We start from the raw sequence: 23,783 nt of genomic DNA, 5'->3' as shown, positions 1-23,783 counted from the left end.
GAGGTGTCTACTGAACTAGAGAACCTCTCATGCTCATGCGCATCTTCAACCTTTTAATCGTCAGCGCCAATTTACCCAATGTACGCCGGCAGCCTATGTTCCAGTGCCGCGTTTCGGGAGCAGTGTTGTCAAGGCCAGCACGTATTGCTCTAGTGTCGTATTTCTACCCTAACGTTGTCTACGCTAGCGCATGTAACGCTGCGGCGAACACCATGGAGCCCCAGAACACCTTGCCTACCTCCTGCGATTAGAAGCGACGAAGTTCATAGCTGTGCTATTATTAATTTCGATGGAGGCGTTCGTGTGCACGTGCTTTAAGCGGTTGTGTTCACTCCATTTATACCCAAACTACTAAGCCAGTAGACGGTCTGGTGACTGTGCTTGTTGCCGTTATAAGCGGCGATAAAACGTAAAGATCAAATCAGTACGGAGCGTATGTGGTTGAATGAGGAGGTGGTTTCTTCGCTGTAGAGGAATCTGAACACCAGGAAGAGAACGAGAGGCACGAGTGACGTCGCTCCCAGGGGAAGTACACAGTAGATGGCCATCCACAGCATGCCGTAGGTACACAGCGTGGGTTGTGCGTATGTAACAAGGCATTAATTCTCTATACAACACGAAAAAAAAAGACTGCGTGAGGTTTATCAACAGGAGGCTGGAAGCTAGCTATGTATGAGAGGCGCCGTGTAGTGAACACCGGGATAATTTAGAACGCATGGGACATGCGCAGGAATTATCATGGCGTCGTCTGACAGTAAGCTGGGCGGAGGAGATAAGGAGGCATTTCTCCGCCAGTGATATGAGGCCGTAGTGGCCGTGATTACATGCCGGGACTAGTTCTGAACACCAAACTGCCTTCTCCCCTCAACTCACGAAACTGGGTGCTTAAAGGGACTCTGAGCGCTTTTTTTGAAGTTGGCCTGTATAGATAGCTTATCGCGTTCTGAACACACACAAAAAAAATGATGTTCCGAAAACTGCGCTTTTCTTATAAGCTGCAAAGGTTAAAAAAAAAAAAAAGTTACCAGTATCATCTCATCACCACCAGCCGTTTATGCAAGAAAACTGCAGTGGTATCACAAATATTTGTTTCGAGGATCCCTGAGGCTACAGTGTGAGGCTACACGGAGCTCTCCCAGAAGCTTCCGCGATATTGAAAGACGCGTTCAGCAGCGCTTAGCTGACTGCATTGATTGAATGATTTATTGGGGTTTAACGTCCCAAAGCGACTCGGGCTATGAGTGACGCCGTAGTAAGGGCTCCGGAATTTCGACCACCTGGGGTTCTTTAATGTGCGCTGACATCGCACAGTACACGGGCCTCTAGAATTTCGCCTCCATCGAAATTCGGCCGCCGTGCCCGGGATCGAACCCGCGTCTTTCGGGTCAGCAGCCCAGCGCCGTAACCACTGAGCCACCGCGGTGGTTTGCGTCATTTAAACTTTCGATGCAATGCGAGCGTTATACTTCAACTTTTTCGAGAGAACTCCGTTCTGGCTCCATCAAACACAGTTTGTAAGGTGCAGAATTCAACGTTTTAATACAGAAAGTGCTTCAATTCAAGGCACGTAAACGAGCTCCGGTAGGCTCCTGTCTGTGCAGTTCGTTGCAAAATGATGGTCAACTGAACCTGCGTTTCTCAGGTGACGTTTACCTGCATTTATTGGTCTGAAAATCACGTATGTTTCAGTCTACGTTTTTAATACTTCAGTTAGGAAGTCGTGATAATTCGAAGATGTGTCAGCAGAGGTGATGTGTCAATTCCAGTCTGTTAACGCGGTTTTACGTGAAATGATGCGGGCTAAATATAGGCGACATATCCTACTCAATGGGAACCGAGTCAGTAGGGAACTGCGTAGTGCTGGTAATGTTGTCCGTGGCCCACGATGGGAATTCTCCAAGGTCGAGTGCAAAGCGCCCCCAAGTGATGATCAGAACTACGCAGACGATAGTGCTGATGATGGTCATGACCACACCTGGACAGATCTGTCGAAGAAAAAAAACGAAACAGCAGGCAACGAAGTTTATTAGAGTTGCAAAATATCGCAGCTTTGGGTGCACTACTGGGGGCCACGCTAGCGATGCTATAGTGGAAACACATAAAACGGATTAATAAGCGTGCTAACCGGCGAAACAGACGACATGCGATGCTCGGATATAAGAAAACTAGGCATTGTCTAAGACTGTCTTGTAGTTTTCTTTCTTGGAATCCAAGCAAGGACAGGACGGACACCCTAGATGCGTATTCATGAGTAGCGTAGTGACAATTTTTTTCATGTACACTTGCAGAAGTAAAGGAGTGCTGGGAACGCAATTAGACGGATTAAACGCTTGCCCCCATTTCCTCAGTGCTGCTAGCCAGAGTGCAGTACACACCCTGATCGATCGATCAATCAATCAATCAATCAATCAATCAATCAATCAATCAATCAATCAATCAATCAATCAATCAATCAATCAATCAAGGTGATACTGGGAACTCCGCGATCAAAAAGTCGACAAAGTTGTTGGCTTTCTTGGTTTGTTTTTCGCAGGAGTAGATGTATTCCGTCCGTTACGATATCCCAGAAAGAAAGCTATAGCACAGCAAGGGGTCGACCTTGCATCGTTCAGTTTGGAGACGCGCGCGCTATCTCTTGAGAGCATCTGGGACGAGCGGGTTCGCTTTTAAATATATGGATATATATATATGCTGCACCTTGAGCCTGGCGACTTCTTCCTGCGCATGTTTTGCGGACTCCAGCGATCCATCTAGCCAGTGATCCTAGAATGATTGCCGCGTTAGAATATGCACGGCTCAATAAGCGATGAAACAATTCAGACACTAACTGCACAGCTCAGAAAAACCTAATTGAGCAAGAGCTTCATGGAGTACGGTGTGTTGAAGACCTACCGTTCGTGAACGGAGATCAGTGGCTAATTATTGCATATTTTATGCGGCCATATGCGACCGCTATACGGCTCAGCCTTGTTATACAGGCACTAGTAGTCATCGCACACACTCGCACTCATTTCAACCTCTTTTGCTCAAAAGAACCCGAGAAAGCTTTCCATGTTTAAACAGGCATCGCGGTGCCCGTGAATGAATTAGTAGCTTTCTGACCTATGCAGTGCGGTAGGAGGGGGTGCAATGTTTGTGACGTCAAGTGCACAGCTGCAGAGCTTCAATAATGAGCGTGATCTGAAACGCATATTTCTTTTCTATGCATAAGATTCATCCTGCCCAAAATCCAAACTACGTTGCAATTTTGGCAAAGGCATTTGCCAAGTCGTTTTCGCGCTTTGCCTCCTTCAAGTTTTTGTTGATGGCTCAACAAATATCCACCTCGTGCTCTTTCTCCCCCTCTAGCCTCTCCTCGAGCACTAAGCTATATATACTGTTCGGCGCAAGAATAAACGTTCATTCTGCCGCCAGCGCTGTCAACGTCTATCTCCGCCGGAGTCGGACCGCCGTGGCGTTGCAGCCTATCGAAATAACCCAACTCGTCTGGACGTTAATGATGACTCCAGCTCGAAATTAGGAACAGCGGCCAACTTTGTGCTGTAATTGCAGCGTGCCAGCGCAGGTCGCTTTGTACGCATGCGTGGACGTGGTCAGGTGTCTAGGCCGTAGAAGTCCAACGTTTTCTTTCGATGTTATTTCTCTATACCGCTCTGTGTTTACCGTGCCATCACTCCTATTTTTACAAATGCACTATCACACGTGAACAGCCTGGAATCGAGATTCGAGAGGCGTGCGGAAAGCTGGATAGAACAGGAGTAATCGGCGTCAATTGAGGCACCACTAACTGATGCAATGCCGGCATGCTCTATATGACAGTCTGGTTACTTCAAATAAATCATGCTTTTGTGGCCTTCAGGTAATGTTGAGAGGCATCAACTTCAGGCAGGACATAAGTGGCCTTCAGGTAATATTGAGATGCATCAACTTCAGGCAGGAGATAATTTTTGCTTTTATTCTGACCATTTTGTTAAAGAAGGCGATTTTAAAAGCTATCACTAATTCATTCCTCAACTGGGCCGAGACACTGTAACAATTACAATGTAGCGCAACGACGCCACGTCTTGGTCGTCTCATAAAAATGGACTATAGAGAGTCCAAAGAGTTCTTATAGACTCTATTGCCTTCCTGTATATATTTCTTTTTGTCTATTCATAATCTATAGGCTGTCTGTAGAGAAAAGTCTACGAAAATCTATGGCCATAAATCTGTAGATTGTCTATAGACTGTCTATAGCATTTTATTGCCTATAGGCTCTTCTGTGGGGTTCGTCTATAAAAAGTGCATAGAATTTATACACAGACGTCTACGGACAGTATATAGACTGTCTAAAAAAATTTGTAAAGGGTTGCCGGGAATCGCTAGCCAGACTGGAGGACACCAAGGTTGGAACATAATACGAAAGAAATAGATACAGGGAAGTTAAAATGCACGAACAAGACAGCACCACCTTGCTTTGCTTGCGTAGCTTCAACTTTCCTGGACATGTACTAAGAAGTCCGCAAGCACGGTTTCCTAGAAAAACGGAACGCAGCATTCTACCTTCGCTCCACCTTGGCAACGTTTTCGTCGCTTCTTAACGTAACCTGAAAGCGACATCTCGTTCTGCGAAAGAGGGTCGTCGCAATTGCTGTTCGAAAAGTACGGTCGTGCAACGACAACCTTCCGACGGCGCACACGCACCATGTCGCGAACGCCCATGCGTCCCATGTCGTAGACGAGGGCGTTGGGTGGAGTGGACGCCGGCAGGAGGAACGAGAACGAGCAGGCCAAGGTCACGGGCATCGCGAGCGACATCGGGTGCATCTTCAGCTTGACAGCCTGCAAGGAGCGCCTGCAACTCACATTCGGCGCAGTCCTCAGTATTCACGCGATAGTGTTAAGGGCCCTGTCCAGCGGAAAACCCGGCGTCGTTTTTTTGTCGATGACGAAGCAACCTTGGTGGATCACCTAGGTCACGCGACATTGTGACGTCATCACAACCCGCCCACTGGATTGCGAGCGAAATCGAACCAGGGCCTCCGGAGTGTGAGATGAGCACGCCAACCATTCCGCCACGCCAGCTCGATGGTTTGGAATGAACAAAGGCGCTTCTGGTGAATACGGTGTTTTCTTAGAAGAGTGATTTAGAGACATGTACTGTAGTGTATATTAGTAATTATGAGCATGAAATTACAGGAGTGGCAGTTAAGCGAGTAACAAAGTACGTTTCCTCTACATTTCCTCTTCGCTTGGCGCGCACGTAGCGCCATCAGGCGGAGCACACTAAAATCACTCCCTCCTCCTCGCAACGTACGTCACTGCCCCAACAGATAGTGCGCGACGGCAGCGCCTCCCGCTCGTCTCATTCGGGAGCAGGGGGACCATGCGGGGACGTAGAAATCACGCGGAGAGCGGCGAACAACGCAGCGCACATCCAAGGCGCGTTCACCACGAAGCTTGCGGTTTGCTGCCCGTTCATTCGGCGCGGAAGTCTTGCTGGCGTTCGTGGCATCGGGTTTGTTGAGAACGATGTGCCGACGAACGCTATCGCGTCATACCGTCCGGGCGAAGCTTGAGCGTCCCCTCCATTTTTTTTTCTTGTACAAAGTGCTGCGTCCAGTTCATATGCAGGGCTCGAACAACGAGGACATCCACACAGATCTTCTAGGAACTTTGTTACTTTCCATGTTTCTTTGTCGTTTTACAGATTTGCATATTTTTCTTCTCCGCTCTCAGGCTTGTGGCATTAAGGAACACAAAACACATATCGCCATTTGTTTCGTGTTCTTCGCTGTGGTTTTCAGGCGACTGTTGAAAAGTTTTTAGTACCTCACACCATATATGAGGAATAATTAAGCGCAAAGTTTCGTATTAAAGTTTTAAGTAAATACTTTCGATTCATAGCGATTAGTGTTCGGGAAGAGTAATTTTACAGCCAGGAGATAGACTGGTTAGGTACAACAGCATAGGGGTGAAGTCGAGATATTCAGTTGAATATTCACAATGTGCAACCACTAAGAACGTTTGACTTTAGCCGCTATATGCACGGATTTTGCTAAAATGTGAACGCATACCGTGTCCAGAACCACTGGGATCAAAATCGCGCTGACGCCCGCATTGCTGAACAGTTGCGTGAGGGTGGCCGTCAGCAAGCACAGCACCGTCACAACCAGAGTGTCGTCGAGGCCTTCCAAGTTGAGGAGGAACTCCTCTATTAAATCCGACAGCCCGGAAGCCTGCGAAAACGTCGGAAAAATTGCGTCCCAATTTTGAGCACATAAAGCTTACGCGTCATATCAGTCTATCAGTATACTCGTATGAGAAGCCTATTATGAACGGTTAAGGAGTTTTAATGCGGACGGAGGCTTTAGGCGAAAAAATAATCTTACACGTTGATTGATCATTAGCTTCCAGTACTTATAACCAAGCGAAGTCGCTTGCATTTCGAGTCCTATCGGAAATGGTAAAAGTCTTGGTGACAAGTCTGGGCTGCTATTAATTGACAAGTTTGACCATGCTGTTCTGCTTGAATGACGGGCCATCCCTTAAGCCAACATGCGCAATCTACAGAGGACAAAGAAAGATCGATCTCATGGCGTGGGCGTCGGTTTATCATGATAGCGGATAATGGGACAAAAGATCCTACTACGCAGTCTTAAGCGGCCTTTATTAAAGCTCTTGTTTCACATGATCACTTAGCTCATTCACGCCCTTCTTCCTCTGCATTCCTCCGAGCTTCATTGGTTAAACGGAAACCACCAGTTTCTAAAGCGCATGAGCTGTTCATGCTGGTGACAGGTGCAAGCGACAGACGGTGAAGCACGCACATGCCATTTCGCATGGGCAATTGGTGCTTCGTGAAAACGGATAAACGGATCACAACTGTGTCAAGAGCGCGCCTTTGCTTTCCACAGCTTTTCTGGGTTAGAGGTGAATTTTCGCACACTCCACAGAGGTGCCAAATCTCTTGAAAAAGGCGGCTTCGTTAAAACTGCTGCTGCCAACTAGTCAACGACAACGCTTCACCACATCGGCAACGGGGTACATTATTTTCATGTTGGGAATTAACTCGATCCCTTGTAGCCTTCCTGAGTCTATTCGTGCAGTGCAAAATATTGCTGGGGTGCACGTGAGACGAATATAGAAGGAATGATTGATGTGATAACGTGTGTTTCGTGGGCATGGGCTAAGCGCGAGAGCTCCGACCCCTGCCACTTGCGGCTTCGTCTTCTCTTCTGTAATGATGTCATTCCGGCACTGGTGTTTGGTATGCAAAGCTGATTGGGGAGGGAGAAAAGTGGTTTGGTTTATGATTTATAGGGTTTAACGTCGCAATGTGGCTCAGGCTATGAGGGACGCCGTGTGAAGGGCTCCGGAAATTTCGACCACCTGGGGTTTTTTTATTGCGAAAGCAATACTACTTGCACTTTCACGCCTTTGCCGTGCCGCGGCGGTGACCACCATTGACCTTCATTTGCGAAAGCAATACTACTTGAACTTTCACGCCTTTGCCGTGCCGCGGAGGTGACCACCATCGTGCCGCGGCGGTCACCACCATTGACCTTCATTTGACCTTGATTGCATTAGATTGGATTAGATTAGATTGGATTAGATTAGATCACATTAAATTAGATTACATTGCATTGGATTGGATTGGATAGAAGTGGATTGGATTGGTTTGGATTGCATTGTATAACCGATGAATCACCACAAGTCTAACCACAAGCACCACCACCAGCTACACTACCAGCTGTACCATGGCGTAGGTACGGATAGTGCTTTCGCAATTACCGGGCTTAACCAAGCTAAGCCCCAGCGAATATTTATGTGCACTGACATCGCACAGTACACGGGCCTCTAGGATTTCGCCTCCATCGAAACTCGACCGCCGCGGCCGGGATCGAACCCGTGTCTTTTGGGTCAGCAGCCGAGGGCCAGAACCATTGAGCCCCCGCGGAGGAGAGAAGCGTGAGAATATTAATTTACTGTGGAGCTGTCGTTAGGTGTGGCATGCTGCGTTCTCCGAGGGCGCTTAGCTCAATTGGACTGTGTCTGTCAGCCGCAGTAGGAATACAACAACGTGCCGTAGAAATGCACTGTCCGGGGATTCCTACCCCTATTTCGACTGCGACAATTACCTTGGCCGCCTTGGAAAACGTGAGGCTCCCAGAAATCAGGAATATGAGGTTCCAGTAGCACCTAGGCGCAATATGGCGCCAAGTAAGGATCGGGTCGAAAGGCTTCAGTGGGTTGTGGGGGGCTTCGCTCTGCCGAGAACCGGGGATGACGAACAGCGGCATGCACGCCATGAACACGGCCGTGGTCACGCTCGCTTTCCTGCGAGCGCCAGGGAGGGATATAAACACCGTTGTGCTGCGGTAAAAGCGATGAAAGTTTTCGTGAGGCCTATTTTATAGCAACCGCATAAACCGGAAGTGACAGAAAGCGGTCAAATCATCCCAGGTCTAGGTATACGGTGAAAACGAAGCAATTTTTAAGAGCGCTCCATTAGGAATTCCATTTGGATCGGAAAATCTTCAGCTAACGTCAATAGGGCCGGCTCTCCACGTTTAGGAAACGCGCCGCCGGCGATAAATGGTTTGAACAGCACACTCGCTGCCGTGCATTTTCGAGTACTGTCGGTTTATTCTGGTGTAAAATATTTTTCGGGTACAATATTTGCAATATATTTGCAATATGTACCGTACAAGATCTTTGAATTGCTTCCAGAAAAAAAATCATTTACATGGCCAACTGAAATCTGCATTCGTAAGCTGTTAACCTACTTTTGTATTTCACTTTTGATGGGTACGAGTATGGTCCTGACAGTGTGGGCACAGGCAGAACGTTATTTCCCTATCCTCGCGTTATGAATACTGAGTATGTTTTACTTTTATGCTGAGAAGTAGACGTTTAAGACAGGCGAAATCGGATGCCATTAAGTGCGTCGATGAGTCCGTCTCCACAGATTTGCGAAATCAAATCTTTTTCCAAGCTCTTAAACCCTGACGCCGAGGTTTTTGCGGGCTGCGTCAGTCGCTCACTCGTCCGCAGGTAGAAACGCCGTCCAGCTGAAGCAAGAGTCACGATACCTGAACAACCATAGGTAGACGAGTAGCACCATCAGAAGCAGCACTGCGAGTTCGTCAGACCTGCAGTGTCGGGAAATACGCGCTGTTCCCTTAGCGTCCTTTGGACCGAGTGAAATCTTGCGTGGAGCGGCATGTATGACACCCAATCACACACGCGATTAGCAAAAACGCCATGGTTCGCTTCAAGCCTCAACTTACAAGATGTGCCAACTTACAAGCAGTTTCAAGTGCTAAATATGACGACTGTCGATTTAAAGCCAACTGCTTCTATCAGTAAAGTTGAGCTGAATGATAACTCCGATCTCTGCGTGGCACCCTAAACCTCTTCTCTCAACTCCTTTCTCCCAGAAGAAAAAAATAAAACGTGCACGATGACATGTGGTATTTCTGAAAGGCCGCCCATGGTTTGGCATCCCGCACGTTGATTCCGCTGTGACTTCATAAACAAAGGTGCACAAATAATAAGGTTTGGGAGGCTTCTCGCTATTGCTGCTCAATTAATGATCTTGTACTCCAACCAAGAAAGGAAGACACATCGGACATTTTTGCTTCACGATGTTTGTGTGAGCGCGTGTTTTTTACTATCAAGGCAAGCACGGGGGCTATGGTTGGTATACTACTTCATAGTGGAGATATCGCGCTGAATTTATACAGACAAGACGGAGCATGCACAGAACGGCAGACACCCATCGTCTCTCTGGTGATCTGTGCATCTTCCATCTGGTGTGTATCAGTTGAACGCGATATTACCACCATGCGAGTTTTCCGTTTTTTCCCTAAGTGAATACAGAACTGTCCGCGAACCTGTCAACTATAGGACGCCTCGTCTCGGAAACATTCATGAAGCCCCACGACTGCGTCTCACTAATATTACATATAATCATACATGGAAATAGGGGGAGCTTCGGGGATGACCTATAGCCTCTGTGAAGTGCCCCTTCGGCGAGATTCAAGCAGAAGATCAACTGACCTTTCTCGGTGCTTAATGGCTGGGGATATGACAGGGCCATGCTGTAAGATGCGTTGCTATAGCTAAACCCAGAGCACAGAACTCTCGAAGGATTGCGTTGTCATCATGCGTTCACGACTGCGCCACCGTTTTCTGCATTAATTTCTTTGTAACTAGCCTGGCATCTGCGCTTAACAGAGCTGGGCATGTTGGAGTCACGAATGTTCAGTTCTTTGAAGGAGACAAAATTGCGAGTGAGAGAAAAACTGCTGCACTGCGTGAACAATGGTTGGTTGTCATTCTTTCCGGGCCCATGAGGACGACCTGAACACGTTTTGAAAATGCGACGAAATAGGTTCGGAAAAAATTTCGGGGCATTAATACCCAGAACAAAAGCTATTCCCCGGCTCCAGTGGCTTGAACAATGATTTAGTGCTATAGATTGGCAAATGCTTCGTAGTACCGACAGCTGAGTGCCGACCATAAACGTCTTCCATACCATCGGCTCTTATAAATGAACAGCTAAACATTTTTTGCTTCAAAAAGTGCCGCAGAGAAGCCGATAGAGTGAAAAACTGCTGCCAGTTAACAATGCTGCGCAGTGAGAATCTTGAAGAACGATGAGTACCAATGCCATTCCCTTTTCACTTCTCGGAAAATGACACTAACTTGACTAGAAAAACTATTAAACGACCTCTTTTTCGGACCATAAACGTAGTACCAGCTACCCCAGATAGCTGGTACCGGCTATCCGTGTTCATTAGAATAGGTAACGTTACCTATACCAATGAATACAGATTTTTTTTTTTTAAAATCCGTCTAATATATAGAAAAGTTCTTACTTTGAAGGGCACCTCAAAAAGTCTGCTGACTTTAGCGTGCCCAGTAACAGACATACCTAGTCCGCAAATTGACCGAGATTTATTTGTTAACTTCTATTCATTGCAGTAATGGTCAATATTGTAATGGCAGCAAATAGGTCCATTTTTAAACAAAAACGCAAGCATAACGAAACAAATTTTAAAAGAGAGAGCCTTCCCTGACTCTTTATAACTGATTTTTACTTTCACTGCTTTCACTGCTCCCAGTCAGCAGCCGCAAGCGCAGACAGCGCCGTATGACGCGCTACGACGTGGTTCAGGACTGATGCGGACGTTACCTGGAAGTAGACACACTCCAAACACCAATACGCCTATATGGGAGTAAAGATAGAGTATAAGCTGTCCTCTAGCGCACACCCTATAAAAGGGAGTGCGCTAGAGTAGAGCTTATTCTCTTTTTACACGCGTATAGGCGTATTGGTGTTTACAGTGTGTCTGTCTACTTCCAGGTAACGTCCGCATCAGTCCCATTTTATCAAAGTGTGTGCGCTAGAGTACAGCTTATTCTCTTTTTATTCCTTTCTGTTTACAGTGCACTACCGGATCCTGGCCGATACACGGTGAGGCAGCAAAGGTTTTTTATGGCACCTTGTAGTAAAAAGGCACGATGTTCTTTTTTTTTTCGTTCTCACTGATTTGTGCATGAAAAGTTACATTACATTTATATTAGTTTTACTAGGGAAGGTCAAAGAGAAAACTCGACACTTTTGGACGACATTACTGAGCACACATTACGATTTCATACAGACGGCTGTTAATCCTACCTTATGCGACCGAGGCCCAGGTAACGCCTCTCAATTTCGCGTTTTATCTTCTCCTGCGTCACCTTGGTTCCTTCCTCCTGATCGGACCTGCGAACAGGCGTTGTGGGCGGATCATGGGACACATCAATTTCTATTCGACAAATAATTCGCAATACGCGGTGGGCACTTAAAAATACAGAACCTGTGAGTGAAAGCAACTCAGTGGTTGCTTTAAAGTGTTGGCTTCGGAAACAAAAAACTTATTAATATACCCGTGAGTTAAGAGTAACTAGCGGCAACCTTTCGCTTTCAGTTCCACAGATAGTCTTCAGATAACTCGAAAAACAGAGGCAGCCGCTGTTCAACTGTATCAGGTCGTGAAGCTTCGCAATTTACTTAATAGCATGTGACCTTCTTGGAACATATTCAAGTTCGCTGTAAATGACGCAGGAAAGCCTTCTACCAGCATAAGGCACATTTTTCAACTGTTCATCTGTTTATTAAGCGAGCCGGAAGATGTTCCAATAGCGCCTTGACTTCTGATGCCTGTGAACAATCATTAGAATATCCTGCCAGCACCCAGTGTTTTTTCCTGTCCTCGTCAGAAAGCTCCGAGGACACATGTATCTTTTTATTCGTGCTTCAATCATAGCGAGCAAGGAAACGATAGCAATAGATGCAAGCAGTTGGTTTAGTAGTCAGTTTTGGGTTGATAATTTTTCCCGCAATTAAGTAAGGAGGAGGTCATGCGCAGGATATACAATGGACTCAGCTGGCAACCGCTTGATTGATTAGAGAAATAGACGGAGGGGAAAACAGAAGGCGGGGAGTTTAAGACTAGCGGCATGTGACGCCCCGCCTACGCTCCATGAGTCCGCGCCTGGCCCGCGAAACGCAGAGGGAAGAAATGACAAAGCGTTTCTAATTCAGAAATGGATCCTTGTATTCTGACGACGGATGTTTGGGCGCAGTGTTGGGGAACGTTGCATGAAAAAAAAAAAAAAACGAACAAGCTTCACCTCCTCATCGCCGCGTTTCATGGCCATTTTTGCAGGTGGTGATAAGAGGATTGCACCCGACGACAGATCTTCTTGGCTATGAAAGGAAAGGTGTACAGGGAGGTAGCCTCTGTATCTGTTTCACTTGGCCGAAAGTTCGGATGCAGGACGACCGACTAGCACGCCGTTCGCTGTGTTGTTTTTAAACCAGTAGCATTAGAGCTCACGTCAGGAGCAAAATCCATGATTGTAGACATGGATTTTAGCCTGTTATTTTAGCCTGTTTGAGCAAAATCCGCCGTCCGATATCACGAAATTCGCTGATTGGTCGAGTGAAGTCACGTGACTTTGTCGCATCCTCACAACCTGCCCGCCGAGGCAGGTGGCAACCTGGCCACCAGATTGTGAGCAATCTGGACACCGTCGCGTGGCACTGTGACATAGTTAAATCTTCCCGTAACAGCATAGCGGATGCCTGCTGCTGCAGCTGGCAGCACCGAATATCGTGGTTGTCGGACCCAAAGTTGCAAATAAACAGACGCAAACACATACAGAAGTTGCAGCAGAAGGTACGACAAATGTGATATCTAATGCGATCGCATCCTACTCTTTCAGGTTATTTTTTTGCTCCGTTGCTGTAGCAGCTTGCACCATCTATCGAATCTCCCTGGAACAGGACGCGTCTAAAGAACTCGTAATGAAAGAAGCTTTTTCCTGAGCTTCTAACTTATGTCAGAAATACGCTTAAATAACGAGAGTTACTGCACATTTTAGCAGGAAACTAGCAATTGTAACTGGGTACTACATGCGCTAAGTGAGAATAGAATACGTGTTTCGGCTCCATAGCCATTGGTATACATTGCGACGAAATGTCGAGGAGTATAGGCATACGCATGGTATTTCGCCCTGCTGCGTTCATCAATATGGCAGCCAAACGCCGGCGGACCAGGGGTGGTATTCTGCCGGTGTCGCCTTTTGCGACATGTCGCATATGGGCGGGGCCTAAAAAAGTGCTTACAGATGCTCGAAGAAACGGAAAAAGCCGCCGGCACTTGTCTGCGGTGCACTCATTCACTCCGAGAGCGACAATTTACCACTGCTGATTCACTAGCAGCAGTAGTTTCGTATCTTTTATAGCAAGAATATTTGCCATCACATGACGTCTAATGTTCAAAAAAACATTTGCAAATTTAATATAAACTCGCTTTATTTCATTTAAGTCTATAAAACACCGCGAAAAAGCTCCAAATCTATTTTCTTTCGTTCCGGACGGTTGTGCTAGGTTTCGGCTGCGTTTCGGGCAGTTGCAGACGGTAGCAGTGTAGCTGGAGGTCCCATTAGGCTTGCGCGCTCCAGAATCGAGAGTGTATCTAAAAAACTAGGCTGAATTGCAGCTTAAACTTTATCGTCGAAGCAAGGTAAGTCATAGCGAAAAGTAACAACACCAGTAGTTGCCGGTAGCATGCCGACCGGAATCGCAAGGACTGCTGAATTGGCTGAAGCGGGCGGCTCTCGCTTGAAAGGACGTCGCCATGTTTTCACGCCAAGGGCGCAAAAGCCGCAACTGCCGATTGCGTTCGTACGCTAACGGTAGCCCGTCGCCCGCGCGAATCGCTGCAGCGCATTCCGTTGTTCGACTAAGCGTAGTAAATTGGGGCGACGTCACGATGACGTAGCAGGAAGGCAGATCCGTGTCATCACGCCGCCGTCACCGCGGCTCGAGCCAATCAGCGAAGAGCGAATGCGACATGTCGCAAAAGGCGACACCGGGAGAATACCACCCCAGGCGCCAGCTACAGAAAACGCTACGGAGGAGCTTTAGCGCGAACCTCACGGAACGGAAGTTGGACGTCACGTGACCCCTGGGGCCGTATTCCGTAACTATTCATTTCATTTGGCCGTGACGTCAATGTGACGAAAGCAACCGCGGGTTGGAAAGCGAACGGCTAATCACAGATGCAGCCGATCTGGTCGCAGTACCGCCGCTAACCAGCCCCGTGCAGCCGCATCACGTCCGGCTGAGCCACACAGACAGCGCTGAGCCAGGTCGTCGCGCAAACGACGCCTAGCGGCGATGAAGCTCGTCAGGGGTGTGAAACGTGCCGTCGTGCTCCGTCACTCGTCGGCGCTGGTCGATCAGGGCAACATGGGCTCGAGACGCATTTATATCAGCATATGACGTCGTGGGCATGTTTCTTTCACGACCAGCGTGACGTCTGCTCAAACGCCTCACAGCAGTGTGTGCACCGACCAATGGCAGGGGACCGAATGGAACGGAAAGGAAATGAATCATTACAGAATACGACCCCAGGTCTGCGAGTGAATGCTCCGTCGTGTGAATCCGCCTTTAACCAGAAGATGGTAACTGTCGGCCTTATAGCGACAAAGGGAGAGCTAGGCAAGACCATGAGAAGGAAGACGTAGACGACGTTGACCAAGAGCCAGACGAGTTTCGGAATTTTGCGGCAGTGACGTGCCGCGGATGACTCTAGCCAGCAGTAGTTCACAGTGATATTGGGTGACGACGTCCCTGACCTACAGTGGGCTTAACGCAGCTAGCGGTAAGGATCACTTTGATTTACACTGCTTACTGTATATGTCTTAGGCGCCAACGGCAGGAGACCCAGGCAGAGAGCAAGCAGATGGCCACCATGGGCAAGTTGGTTAACATCCACGTCCGCGGTTCTAAGAGAGGAGCGTTGGGAAACCTCCTGCGCAGTAAAGCAAACGCTTGCGTTTACTCATTAACTCATCAAGTAAGGCAAAACGACGGTAGGTGAGTAACACAAGTTCAGTTGAAGGGCCGCTCCGATCATACCTCCGTAGGGGCTCAGTGGTTACGGCATCTGGCTTTTGAGCATGATCTCGGTACGATTCCGGTAACGGTGTCCGTACGGCGACGGAAGCGATTAACAAAAGTGTCTATTGTAATTCCAGCGCATGTTAATGAACCTTTCATGTTCTACTTTTTCCCTAGCCCGCCTCTAAGGCACACTGCATAGCGCCATGTCTAGATCTTCTACTTCTACTATTTTATTTTTTTCTTCCAATACCTACACCATTCAAATGTACATCATCGTAACTGTGCTACATAGAAATGTAATTCAGGTAGCACAGAGCGACATGAAAAGGCTATGTTATAAGTAGAAACAGTAAGACATTCAACGACGTATTCAAACAAAAAGTGTGTTTAAACTCTACAAAGAAGGAAGAAACAAAATCTCCCAACATATTTACAAAGATGTGGGTATTAATAGCACAGCTGTATCATCATGTGGTATAAACTACTTGCCACAGTGTCTCCATAATATACGTATGTTTGCAGACGACTGCGTCATCTACCGTTCTATTAGTAACGCCTCTCACCAAACAGCTCTGCAGTCTGATCTTAACAGTGTTTTAGAAGGGTGCAGTAACTCGATAATATCCCTAAACGGCACTAAATGTAAACGCATGTCCTTCTCTCGCCATCACAGTCCTTCTCTTTTTCATTCATTCATTCAGAATTTATTTCAGACAACGGAGAGGTTGTCCAGGGTGACGTGGCAAAAGGCATACACTGCCTGACGAGGCCACGCCACCCGGATGACAGGCGGCACCACTGGCTACAAAAATCAAGAAGAGCATTACATAATAGAACACACATTCATTATTTTTGCACAATATATTAATACATCCTAACAAAACACTGGCTTTTGGCGGAAAAAACAAACAACATACTTTAACTACAATTCGACCATAGCAATATTTACAAAACATACACAAGTGATGTTACACCCTTACACTACCGTTTACACGCCACTAGAGCTAGTCCAATCTTAAAAATACCTAGGTGTAACCCTCTCTCACGATATGCCTTGGCGCGAACATGTTACCAATGTCATCTTGGTATCTAATAAAACTTTAGGCTTCTTGAAACTCCATTTAGGAAACGCCTCGCCACAAACTCGGATACGCCTCGCCCATTTGGAATCCGCATCAATCATATCTCATCGACTCATTAGAATCTGTTCAAAATCGCGCCACTAGATTCATTTACTCCCTATACTCCTACGACGTCAGCGCTTCATCTTTAAAATCAGAATCCGGCTTGTCAACGCTCTCCAGTCGACGCCGCATTGCCAGCCTGTCCTTGTATCACAGGTTCTTTTCTTCCCTTAATCAGGCGCCTTAAATCACAGCAGCGTCCCGCATACCGCACCAGCCATCAGTTTCAGGTTGCGCGCCGACGAGCTCGAACCGCTACATTCACTGCTTCCTTTGTCTTCCGAACCGCCACAGACTGGAATGGCCTTCCCCCAGACATCACAGCTACCATATGCCCATCTTCGTTTCTACAGCATTTAAATGACCATTTTGTTAAATGACTACGTGTCACGAGATGTTTTTCTTTATATGAAACCAACCCCTTATGCAATGCCCTCTACGAGGAGCTTTAAGATAATAGACTGAACTGAACTGAACTGAAGGTCACTTAAATAAAAACTTGGTAAAACAATGTCAAAACAGGATGGCGGTACATAAATAAGCTCTTCCGGTTAGTACTTCCTCCAGTCATGGAAGGTTTTAGGGAAAAAGTAACTCTTAAATATATTCGACACTTGTATTCTCGGACTTCCAGGGAGCGGTCAATTCGGGCGGACCTGTAGATAGGAATAAACTGTAACAAGGTACCCATGTGGGCTAGTTGGTGCACATCAGACATAGCTTCACCAGCGAAAGAACGAGACACGAGGAGAAGAAAAACACAGGACAACGCTGTTGTTCAGTTGTTAGTCCAGCGTTGTCCTGTGTTGTTCTTCTCCTCGTGTCTCGTTCTTTCGCTGGTGATGTCTGTAGATAGGAGCAAGTATATGTTTAAAGGGAAACTGCATAGGTTTTAGAAATCGACGAGCTTAAGAGGATCGAATGTGTGAAACTTGCAGGTAAAGCATGCGAAGTCTTTTTGGGCTAGCACTTGAAATAGTGAAGTAATCGCCGATTAAAATCCGGACGCCCTTCAAGCTTCTTGGTTGGTTGGTTTATGGGGTTTTAACGCCCAACGTGACTAAGGCTATGTGAGACGCCGTAGTGGAGGGCTCCGGAAATTTCGAACACCTGGGGTTCTTTAACGTGCACTGACATCGCACAGTACACGGGCCTCTAGAATTTCTCCTCCAAAGAAATTCCAGCCGCCGCGGCCGGGATCGAACCCGCGTCTTTTGGGTCGGCAGCCGAGCACCATAACCACTGAGCCACCACGGCGGCCCTTCAAGCTTCTCCGCAGCGCACAACGCCAAGTGGAGGGGGGGGGGGGGGGGGGGGGGCTTGATGACGTCTCCAAGGTATCGGTACATTTCCAACGCAAAAATGCCTGATTTGAAGGAAAAAACCAACTCCACCGAAAGCAAACCCTGCCGAAAGTTGTTTGGCAGCGTCTAACGAGTCAGGGCAGGGTGCGGCTGACGACAGCGGTAATTTGAAATCATACCTTCCGTGACGTCATGCTGAATTTTCCTGCACTCCTCCAGTGCATTGAGCAGAGGGGCAAAATTCAATCGTCCAATCGTCGATTATGTCACTATTGTAAATGCTAGCGCAAAAACACTTGGCATGCTTTACCTACAGCCTATATAGATTTGAATCCTTGACTATCGCGAAATTCTCAAAAAAGTGCTGCAGTTGCCCTTTAAACCCACTGCACCTGATAAATACACTGTGGAATAGTTTTTACCGAATCTCCTTCCGTATCTCTTGTAGAAGGGGCCATGCCAAGTTTATTCTCGAGTCAGAGGAGTTTTGGATGAAGTCAAAGTTTGAGGAGACAAATCGTGCTGCACACTTTCGGACGCGCTCTAATTCTGGAATAAATGTTCGGTTTCGGGGTCCAAAGCGGAGCATCTGTATTATAATATAGAGCGCACTTTAGAAAAGTGAAGTGTTTATTTTAATCGAGTGCGAGCATGCCTAAAATTTCGTTTTAGGAAATTAAGAACACGGCCAGCCTTAGCTGCTGTATATTCAATATGATAATTCCAGGAAAGGTCATTTTTTATACAGAACACGTAGTTATTTGCAATTTGATACTACTGGCCTATCTTCGACATCAAGAGAATATGTAGCATGTGGCATATGGTGTTTATAAACCTATTTTTTCATTCAGTGTTGTTTTCTTTTATTTTTAATTAAAATGACACAATATTACTAAAGCGTGAAGAATATTGTACTGCCCAGCTGGCAACCAGAGATATGAATCGCCGGTACTGCCGAAAACAGCCACGCAGTACAACACAGCAGAGAATCTAGCAGCACGGTGTTGTGATAACGTTCGGTCATCTCCCGATTGAGGCCGAGTGTGCTACAATGCGAACAGGATGCTTGCTTGCTTGCGTAACATGGTCATACTTTTCGTACAGCTTCATCATTATGGTGTTGGGTGGCGTTCCCATGACGGTACCCATGCCTCCAATGCTGGAAGCGTACGCCACGGACACCATCAGCTCCCGGCGCAAGTCCGTCAAGGATTCCTCGCTCATCCTGTTGATAGGGGTGGGAGAAAAGCAATGGTATCACTGAGCAGCTGAAGATCTCTTTCCATATGGTCACAGCTGTGGGTCTTAGAAAAGTATATATTGCGCGCGACGGCCATATGGGACTTATTTATTTAGAGGCACTGCGAAATATGGCAAGATCAAAGCTGTGTGGGTATGCATAAAACATACAGTCATACATACACACTGAAATTCATAACACTTACAGGCATTTTTCAAACATCAGTAAAGAATTCTGGGCAACACTCATACTATTAAGGTTAGGTTGGTTTGGTTTATTGGGGTCCAACGTCCCAAAGCGACTCAGGCTATGAGAGACGCTGTAGAGAAGGGCTCCGGGAATTTCGACCACCTGGGGTTCTTTCACGTGCACTGACATCGCACAGTACACGGGCCTCTAGAATTTCGCCTTCATCGAAATTAGACCGCCGCGGCCGGGATCGAACCCGCGCCTTTCGGGTCAGCAGCCGACGCCATACCCACTGAGCCACCACGGCGACCCACTATTAAGCCATAACTACAGCGCAAACGACAGGACAGAGATGAAGAAGGGACACCACACAGCGCTGTGTGGTGTCCCTTCTTCATCTCTGTTCTGTCGTTTGCGCTGTAGTTATGGATCATCGAAAACACCAACTCGCCCAACAAATGCTTTTGTCGAACACTATTAAGGTTATTCCTGCTGATTGTCTAAATAAAAAAGGACATTCTTCATTGTACGGGTTTGCACCGCCGCTTTCACAATACAGCGTTTTTGCGGAACTCAACCACACAAACGAACACATTAAACAAGCATTCAGTTTTCTCGCATAGCGGTTAATACTAAACTTTAATTGGCAGTTAAGAGCACTACTGACAAGCGCAATCTCAGCCGTCGGCGAAGTTGTTCATCTCGCTATGAGATCCCGTAGTAGATGCGATATGCCACATGAAAAGGGTGTCGCACCAGGCCGTCTCATGCAAGGCTGCGGAAAACCAATGCAAAGCCTTGATTTTCGATTCAAGGGAAGCCTCTTTATACACTTCTGTTCGACGGGACCAAAGCGTCTCATCAATATGAATAAGCCGGAAGTTCATATTAAGGAAGTTAGAATTAATGAGATTGCATTTTACTTGACAGGAAATTCTCCTGAGTGTTTTTCTAAGCCTTCTTTGTCTCTACGCCTGTTGCACCGTACTCTGTTCGACTGTGAACCAAATATCTGAAAGCAAAGTGTTGATACAGATATTTACCCGACTAGGCTGGCCATCATTCTTTCTTGAGCTCTCTTGTAGACATCGGCGACGGCGCGCGGTGAGGTGACTCCAGAGCCCGAGGCGACGCCTGCGCCGAAGCGAAGGCATTCAACGTTACGTTCAAAAACGTGTGTGATTCAGCCTGTACCTCTCGTGTTACCAATGTTCGCGGATAGTATGCTACCTTCGCCTGTTGCACGCATGACGAAGAAAGTTGCCAGAACATCGTGAAATATAATGAACCTCGCCGAAGAGTAGCTCACTTTAATCTGAATCGGCAAAGCCGCCTTCTTAAGTAAAAGGAGGGACAGAGGCTATAGTTGAACATTATTTATCATGCACGTCTGACAGCAGTGCTGAATACAAACATGCCTGAAATTCATCAAAGAATAATGAGGCCGGAAAGGTTTTAAAGTGCTTGTCGCTGCGCACTGCAGAGAAGCCTGAATGCCGACGCCACTTTAGTCCGTGATTATGTAACCATTTCAGATGCTAGCGCAAAAAAGATTTCACATGCTTTACGCGAAAGTTTCACGCATTCGGCTCGCTCGAACTCATGAAATTCTAAAAACTCTTCAGTTGGCCTTTAAGTAGATTTGTTGCTAAAACCTATGAGCAAAGCTGACGCTTCCCGCAGTAGGGAGCCCTCAACATCGAGATGAGCGTCGCACGCAACTCACCCCGCGTGAATGTGCAAACACTTTGCTTCCTCTTTGACAGAGTAACGACACGAAGAAGGTAAGGGGGACTCACTCAGATCCCGCTTGAGTTTGGTCTGGCAGCGCATCTGCTCGATCACTGCGATCACCACGGGAGCCATGAGAGCTGTGGACGCCGTGTTGGGAAGCCACATCGACAGCAGCGCCGTGCATGCCATGAAGACGATCAATAGGCTGGAAATGAGAATTTCATTCCGGAATCATTCAGTTACCTTTAGGAGGAAAACAAAAACGCCTGCGTACTTCCCTGCGAGGGCAAAAAGACGCCAATCCGGACTCTTTCGAGTGATGAAGGGCAACTCGAAAGAGCGCTGTAAAGCGCCCTAAAATATTCCCGGCTTTCCATGTTACTTCATTTAGTTTGCATTTATCGGAAATGTACTGTGCAGGTCGTTGGCAAACCTGGAACTGCGCCTTTTCACCTGATCGAGACTTACTTCATCGCCTGTTCCGAGTGGAGGATCAGAAACTTGATGGGACACTTAAGCTCCGCCTTAAGGACGGCGCAATAGCTTTCTCCCGATGTGGCCTGGGGTCCGCTTAGTGCACCACTTCGCAGACAGTGTGATACTCTACTTTACAATCATAGATCGCAGACGGTCGTCATACCACTCCTGGCGCCGTGGTGCAACGGTTATGTGATGCGCCACTCCACCGGCAGGTGGCGGTTTCAAACAGTGGCACAGCCCCGTTAAACAACAACAAAAAAAACGAAACAAGCATGATGGCAACTGCCACCACTCCGTTTCAAAGGGGACGCTCCTATTTTCCATACATCCATCCATCCATACGCTGATGGGGCTTGTAAGACCCAGGTTGCTCTCCCTTGAGCAACCTGTCATGGCCAATCACTAATTTAACTGCCACCTGCAACGGTGGGCAGTTTGTTCATAATTCCATGGGCAGGTTGTGGCGACGTCACATGGTCACGTTACCTAGGCGGCTCACGTAGGTTGCTTTTATGAGATTTTTCGCCAACGCCGCCGCCACCGATGACAACGCTAGGTTTTCCGCTGAACGTGACCATTTACGCTATCGCGTTAAAACAACACAACTGAATAAAAGAAATCATCTACACAGCTATGGGCTTTCATATTCGAAACAACTCACGCAGTGGAGCCTAAAGACATCGGCGTGACATTCTTTACTGAGTGTCGTTGGTGTATAGCACTGCCGGAGAAAATCCGACTTCGCCAGTGTTTGGCATCACAGAGATTGCGTTTACAGCAGTACGCGATGACTGAAGCACAAACTTACAAGCGAAACACGTTCGTCTTCATCCTCCCTAAAGTTAGATCATTTCTCTCCTCTCTTATCTGACCTTATTTCTGAAAAAAAAAAAAAACGCTTCCGTGCGCACAAAGCCCATGCGAAGCATGCCCACATCATCAGATTATCACTGAAGTCATGTTTTCATCGCTGGACAGACTACACATCCCGATCCGAGCATGTGGAGCGTACGTGCGCTACCTGGAATTGCTGGTGCCCAGGGCGTACAGCATGCGCAGGGCGACACGCTTCGCGAGCCCAGTCTTCGTCAGCGCTGCGACGAACATCATGGAGCCCAAGAGGACCGTGCCCACTTCCTGCGAAGAGGATGTGAAAAGCGCTGAGGATGTCTACAACACCTGAGGTGTTGACTGGGAACCATGCGGCACAGAGTTCACTCCAATCGTGGAAGAACCAAACATTTTAGGTTAGGCACACGGTTACCATTTTTAAAGCCGGAATAGAGGGCTCCACCATACCGGTTGACCACAAATCAGGGAGCCGAGTGCATAGTATCTCCGTTGCTATAGCAACGCATGAGAATGCACAACGCTGCTAGGGGCTCCAGGTACTGCGGAAAACCGCTTCCACATCGGTCATCAGAATCACTGAACTTGCTGCATGTGTCATTGCTGGGTAAAAAATAGCAGTGCTCTTACGAGAAGAATTCACATGAGTTCCGGTAACCTTTCTGGGGCCTCTTCGTCCTCCAACGATGGATCTATTGCACGGAACGCTTAGTAGCGCTAAGTGATCTTCTACAGCTCTGCTTCATCTCTTCGTTTTCCACAAAGCTAGGCGTACCGAAACGGCATAATCGCCTTTTCACACTTCATTGGCATGCGCATCGTTTTGGCGGCACTGCTTTCGAGCAATGACGCAAGAGGCCGCTCCGGTTAGTGGCTGCCGCCTGCAACTTGAGAAAGCTTCAGTCATTCGAGAACTTCGAAAGCGCGCTTTTGAGCGCTTTTATCTCGTCAGCATAAAACTATCCACTCAACATCCACTCAACTCCTGAGATATAATTTTACAACAAAACTCGGACAACAATGTATGAAAGTAGCGGCTAAGCCCTCACGAAACGTAGCAAAGGGCGTGGTTCCGCGCGCCGATCCTTGTTGAAATAGTTCGCGGTACCGCCGTAGCGTGGCGCCCATTTGTGAAAATCGCTATTAATGCCGGACTATATTTCTACCCAGCGGTCCTCCGATCATCATGACGCCTACAGCTGCGTGCATATCAGGAGTGTGCGGGTGACACGCAGTTAAACTACTTGAAGATATCCGAACGATCTGTTGCCGTGCCGGCCGCGCCTTCGCACGGTCCCATTTCTGGAGCCCGCCCGATTTACTCTCACGTTGGTTGGTCAGGACAGCGCCGACAG

General features: G+C 47.4%; 1 protein-coding gene across 1 annotated transcript; it reads right to left on the bottom strand.

The window, feature by feature from the left end:
• Positions 1-1,761: 1,761 nt before the first annotated feature.
• Positions 1,762-22,710, bottom strand: LOC149364903 (Na(+)/citrate cotransporter-like). Its single transcript, XM_089570220.1, has 11 exons — positions 22,601-22,710; positions 21,165-21,304; positions 20,409-20,499; positions 19,030-19,161; positions 15,237-15,356; positions 11,669-11,755; positions 9,027-9,134; positions 8,121-8,319; positions 6,057-6,218; positions 4,684-4,821; positions 1,762-1,985 (listed from the first exon to the last, which is right to left on the bottom strand). The coding sequence occupies exons 1-11, from the start codon at positions 22,687-22,689 to the stop codon at positions 1,821-1,823; spliced, it is 1,431 nt and encodes a 476-aa protein (XP_089426346.1). The 5' UTR covers positions 22,690-22,710; the 3' UTR covers positions 1,762-1,820.
• Positions 22,711-23,783: the final 1,073 nt, after the last annotated feature.

This window comes from Amblyomma mixtum, chromosome 2 (genome assembly GCF_055824585.1).
Source record: "Amblyomma mixtum isolate Tamu chromosome 2, ASM5582458v1, whole genome shotgun sequence".
Taxonomy (NCBI): Eukaryota; Metazoa; Arthropoda; class Arachnida; order Ixodida; family Ixodidae; genus Amblyomma; species Amblyomma mixtum.
The sequence above is the reverse complement of the archived record's forward strand: the minus strand, read 5'-3'. Positions and strand labels throughout refer to the sequence as shown.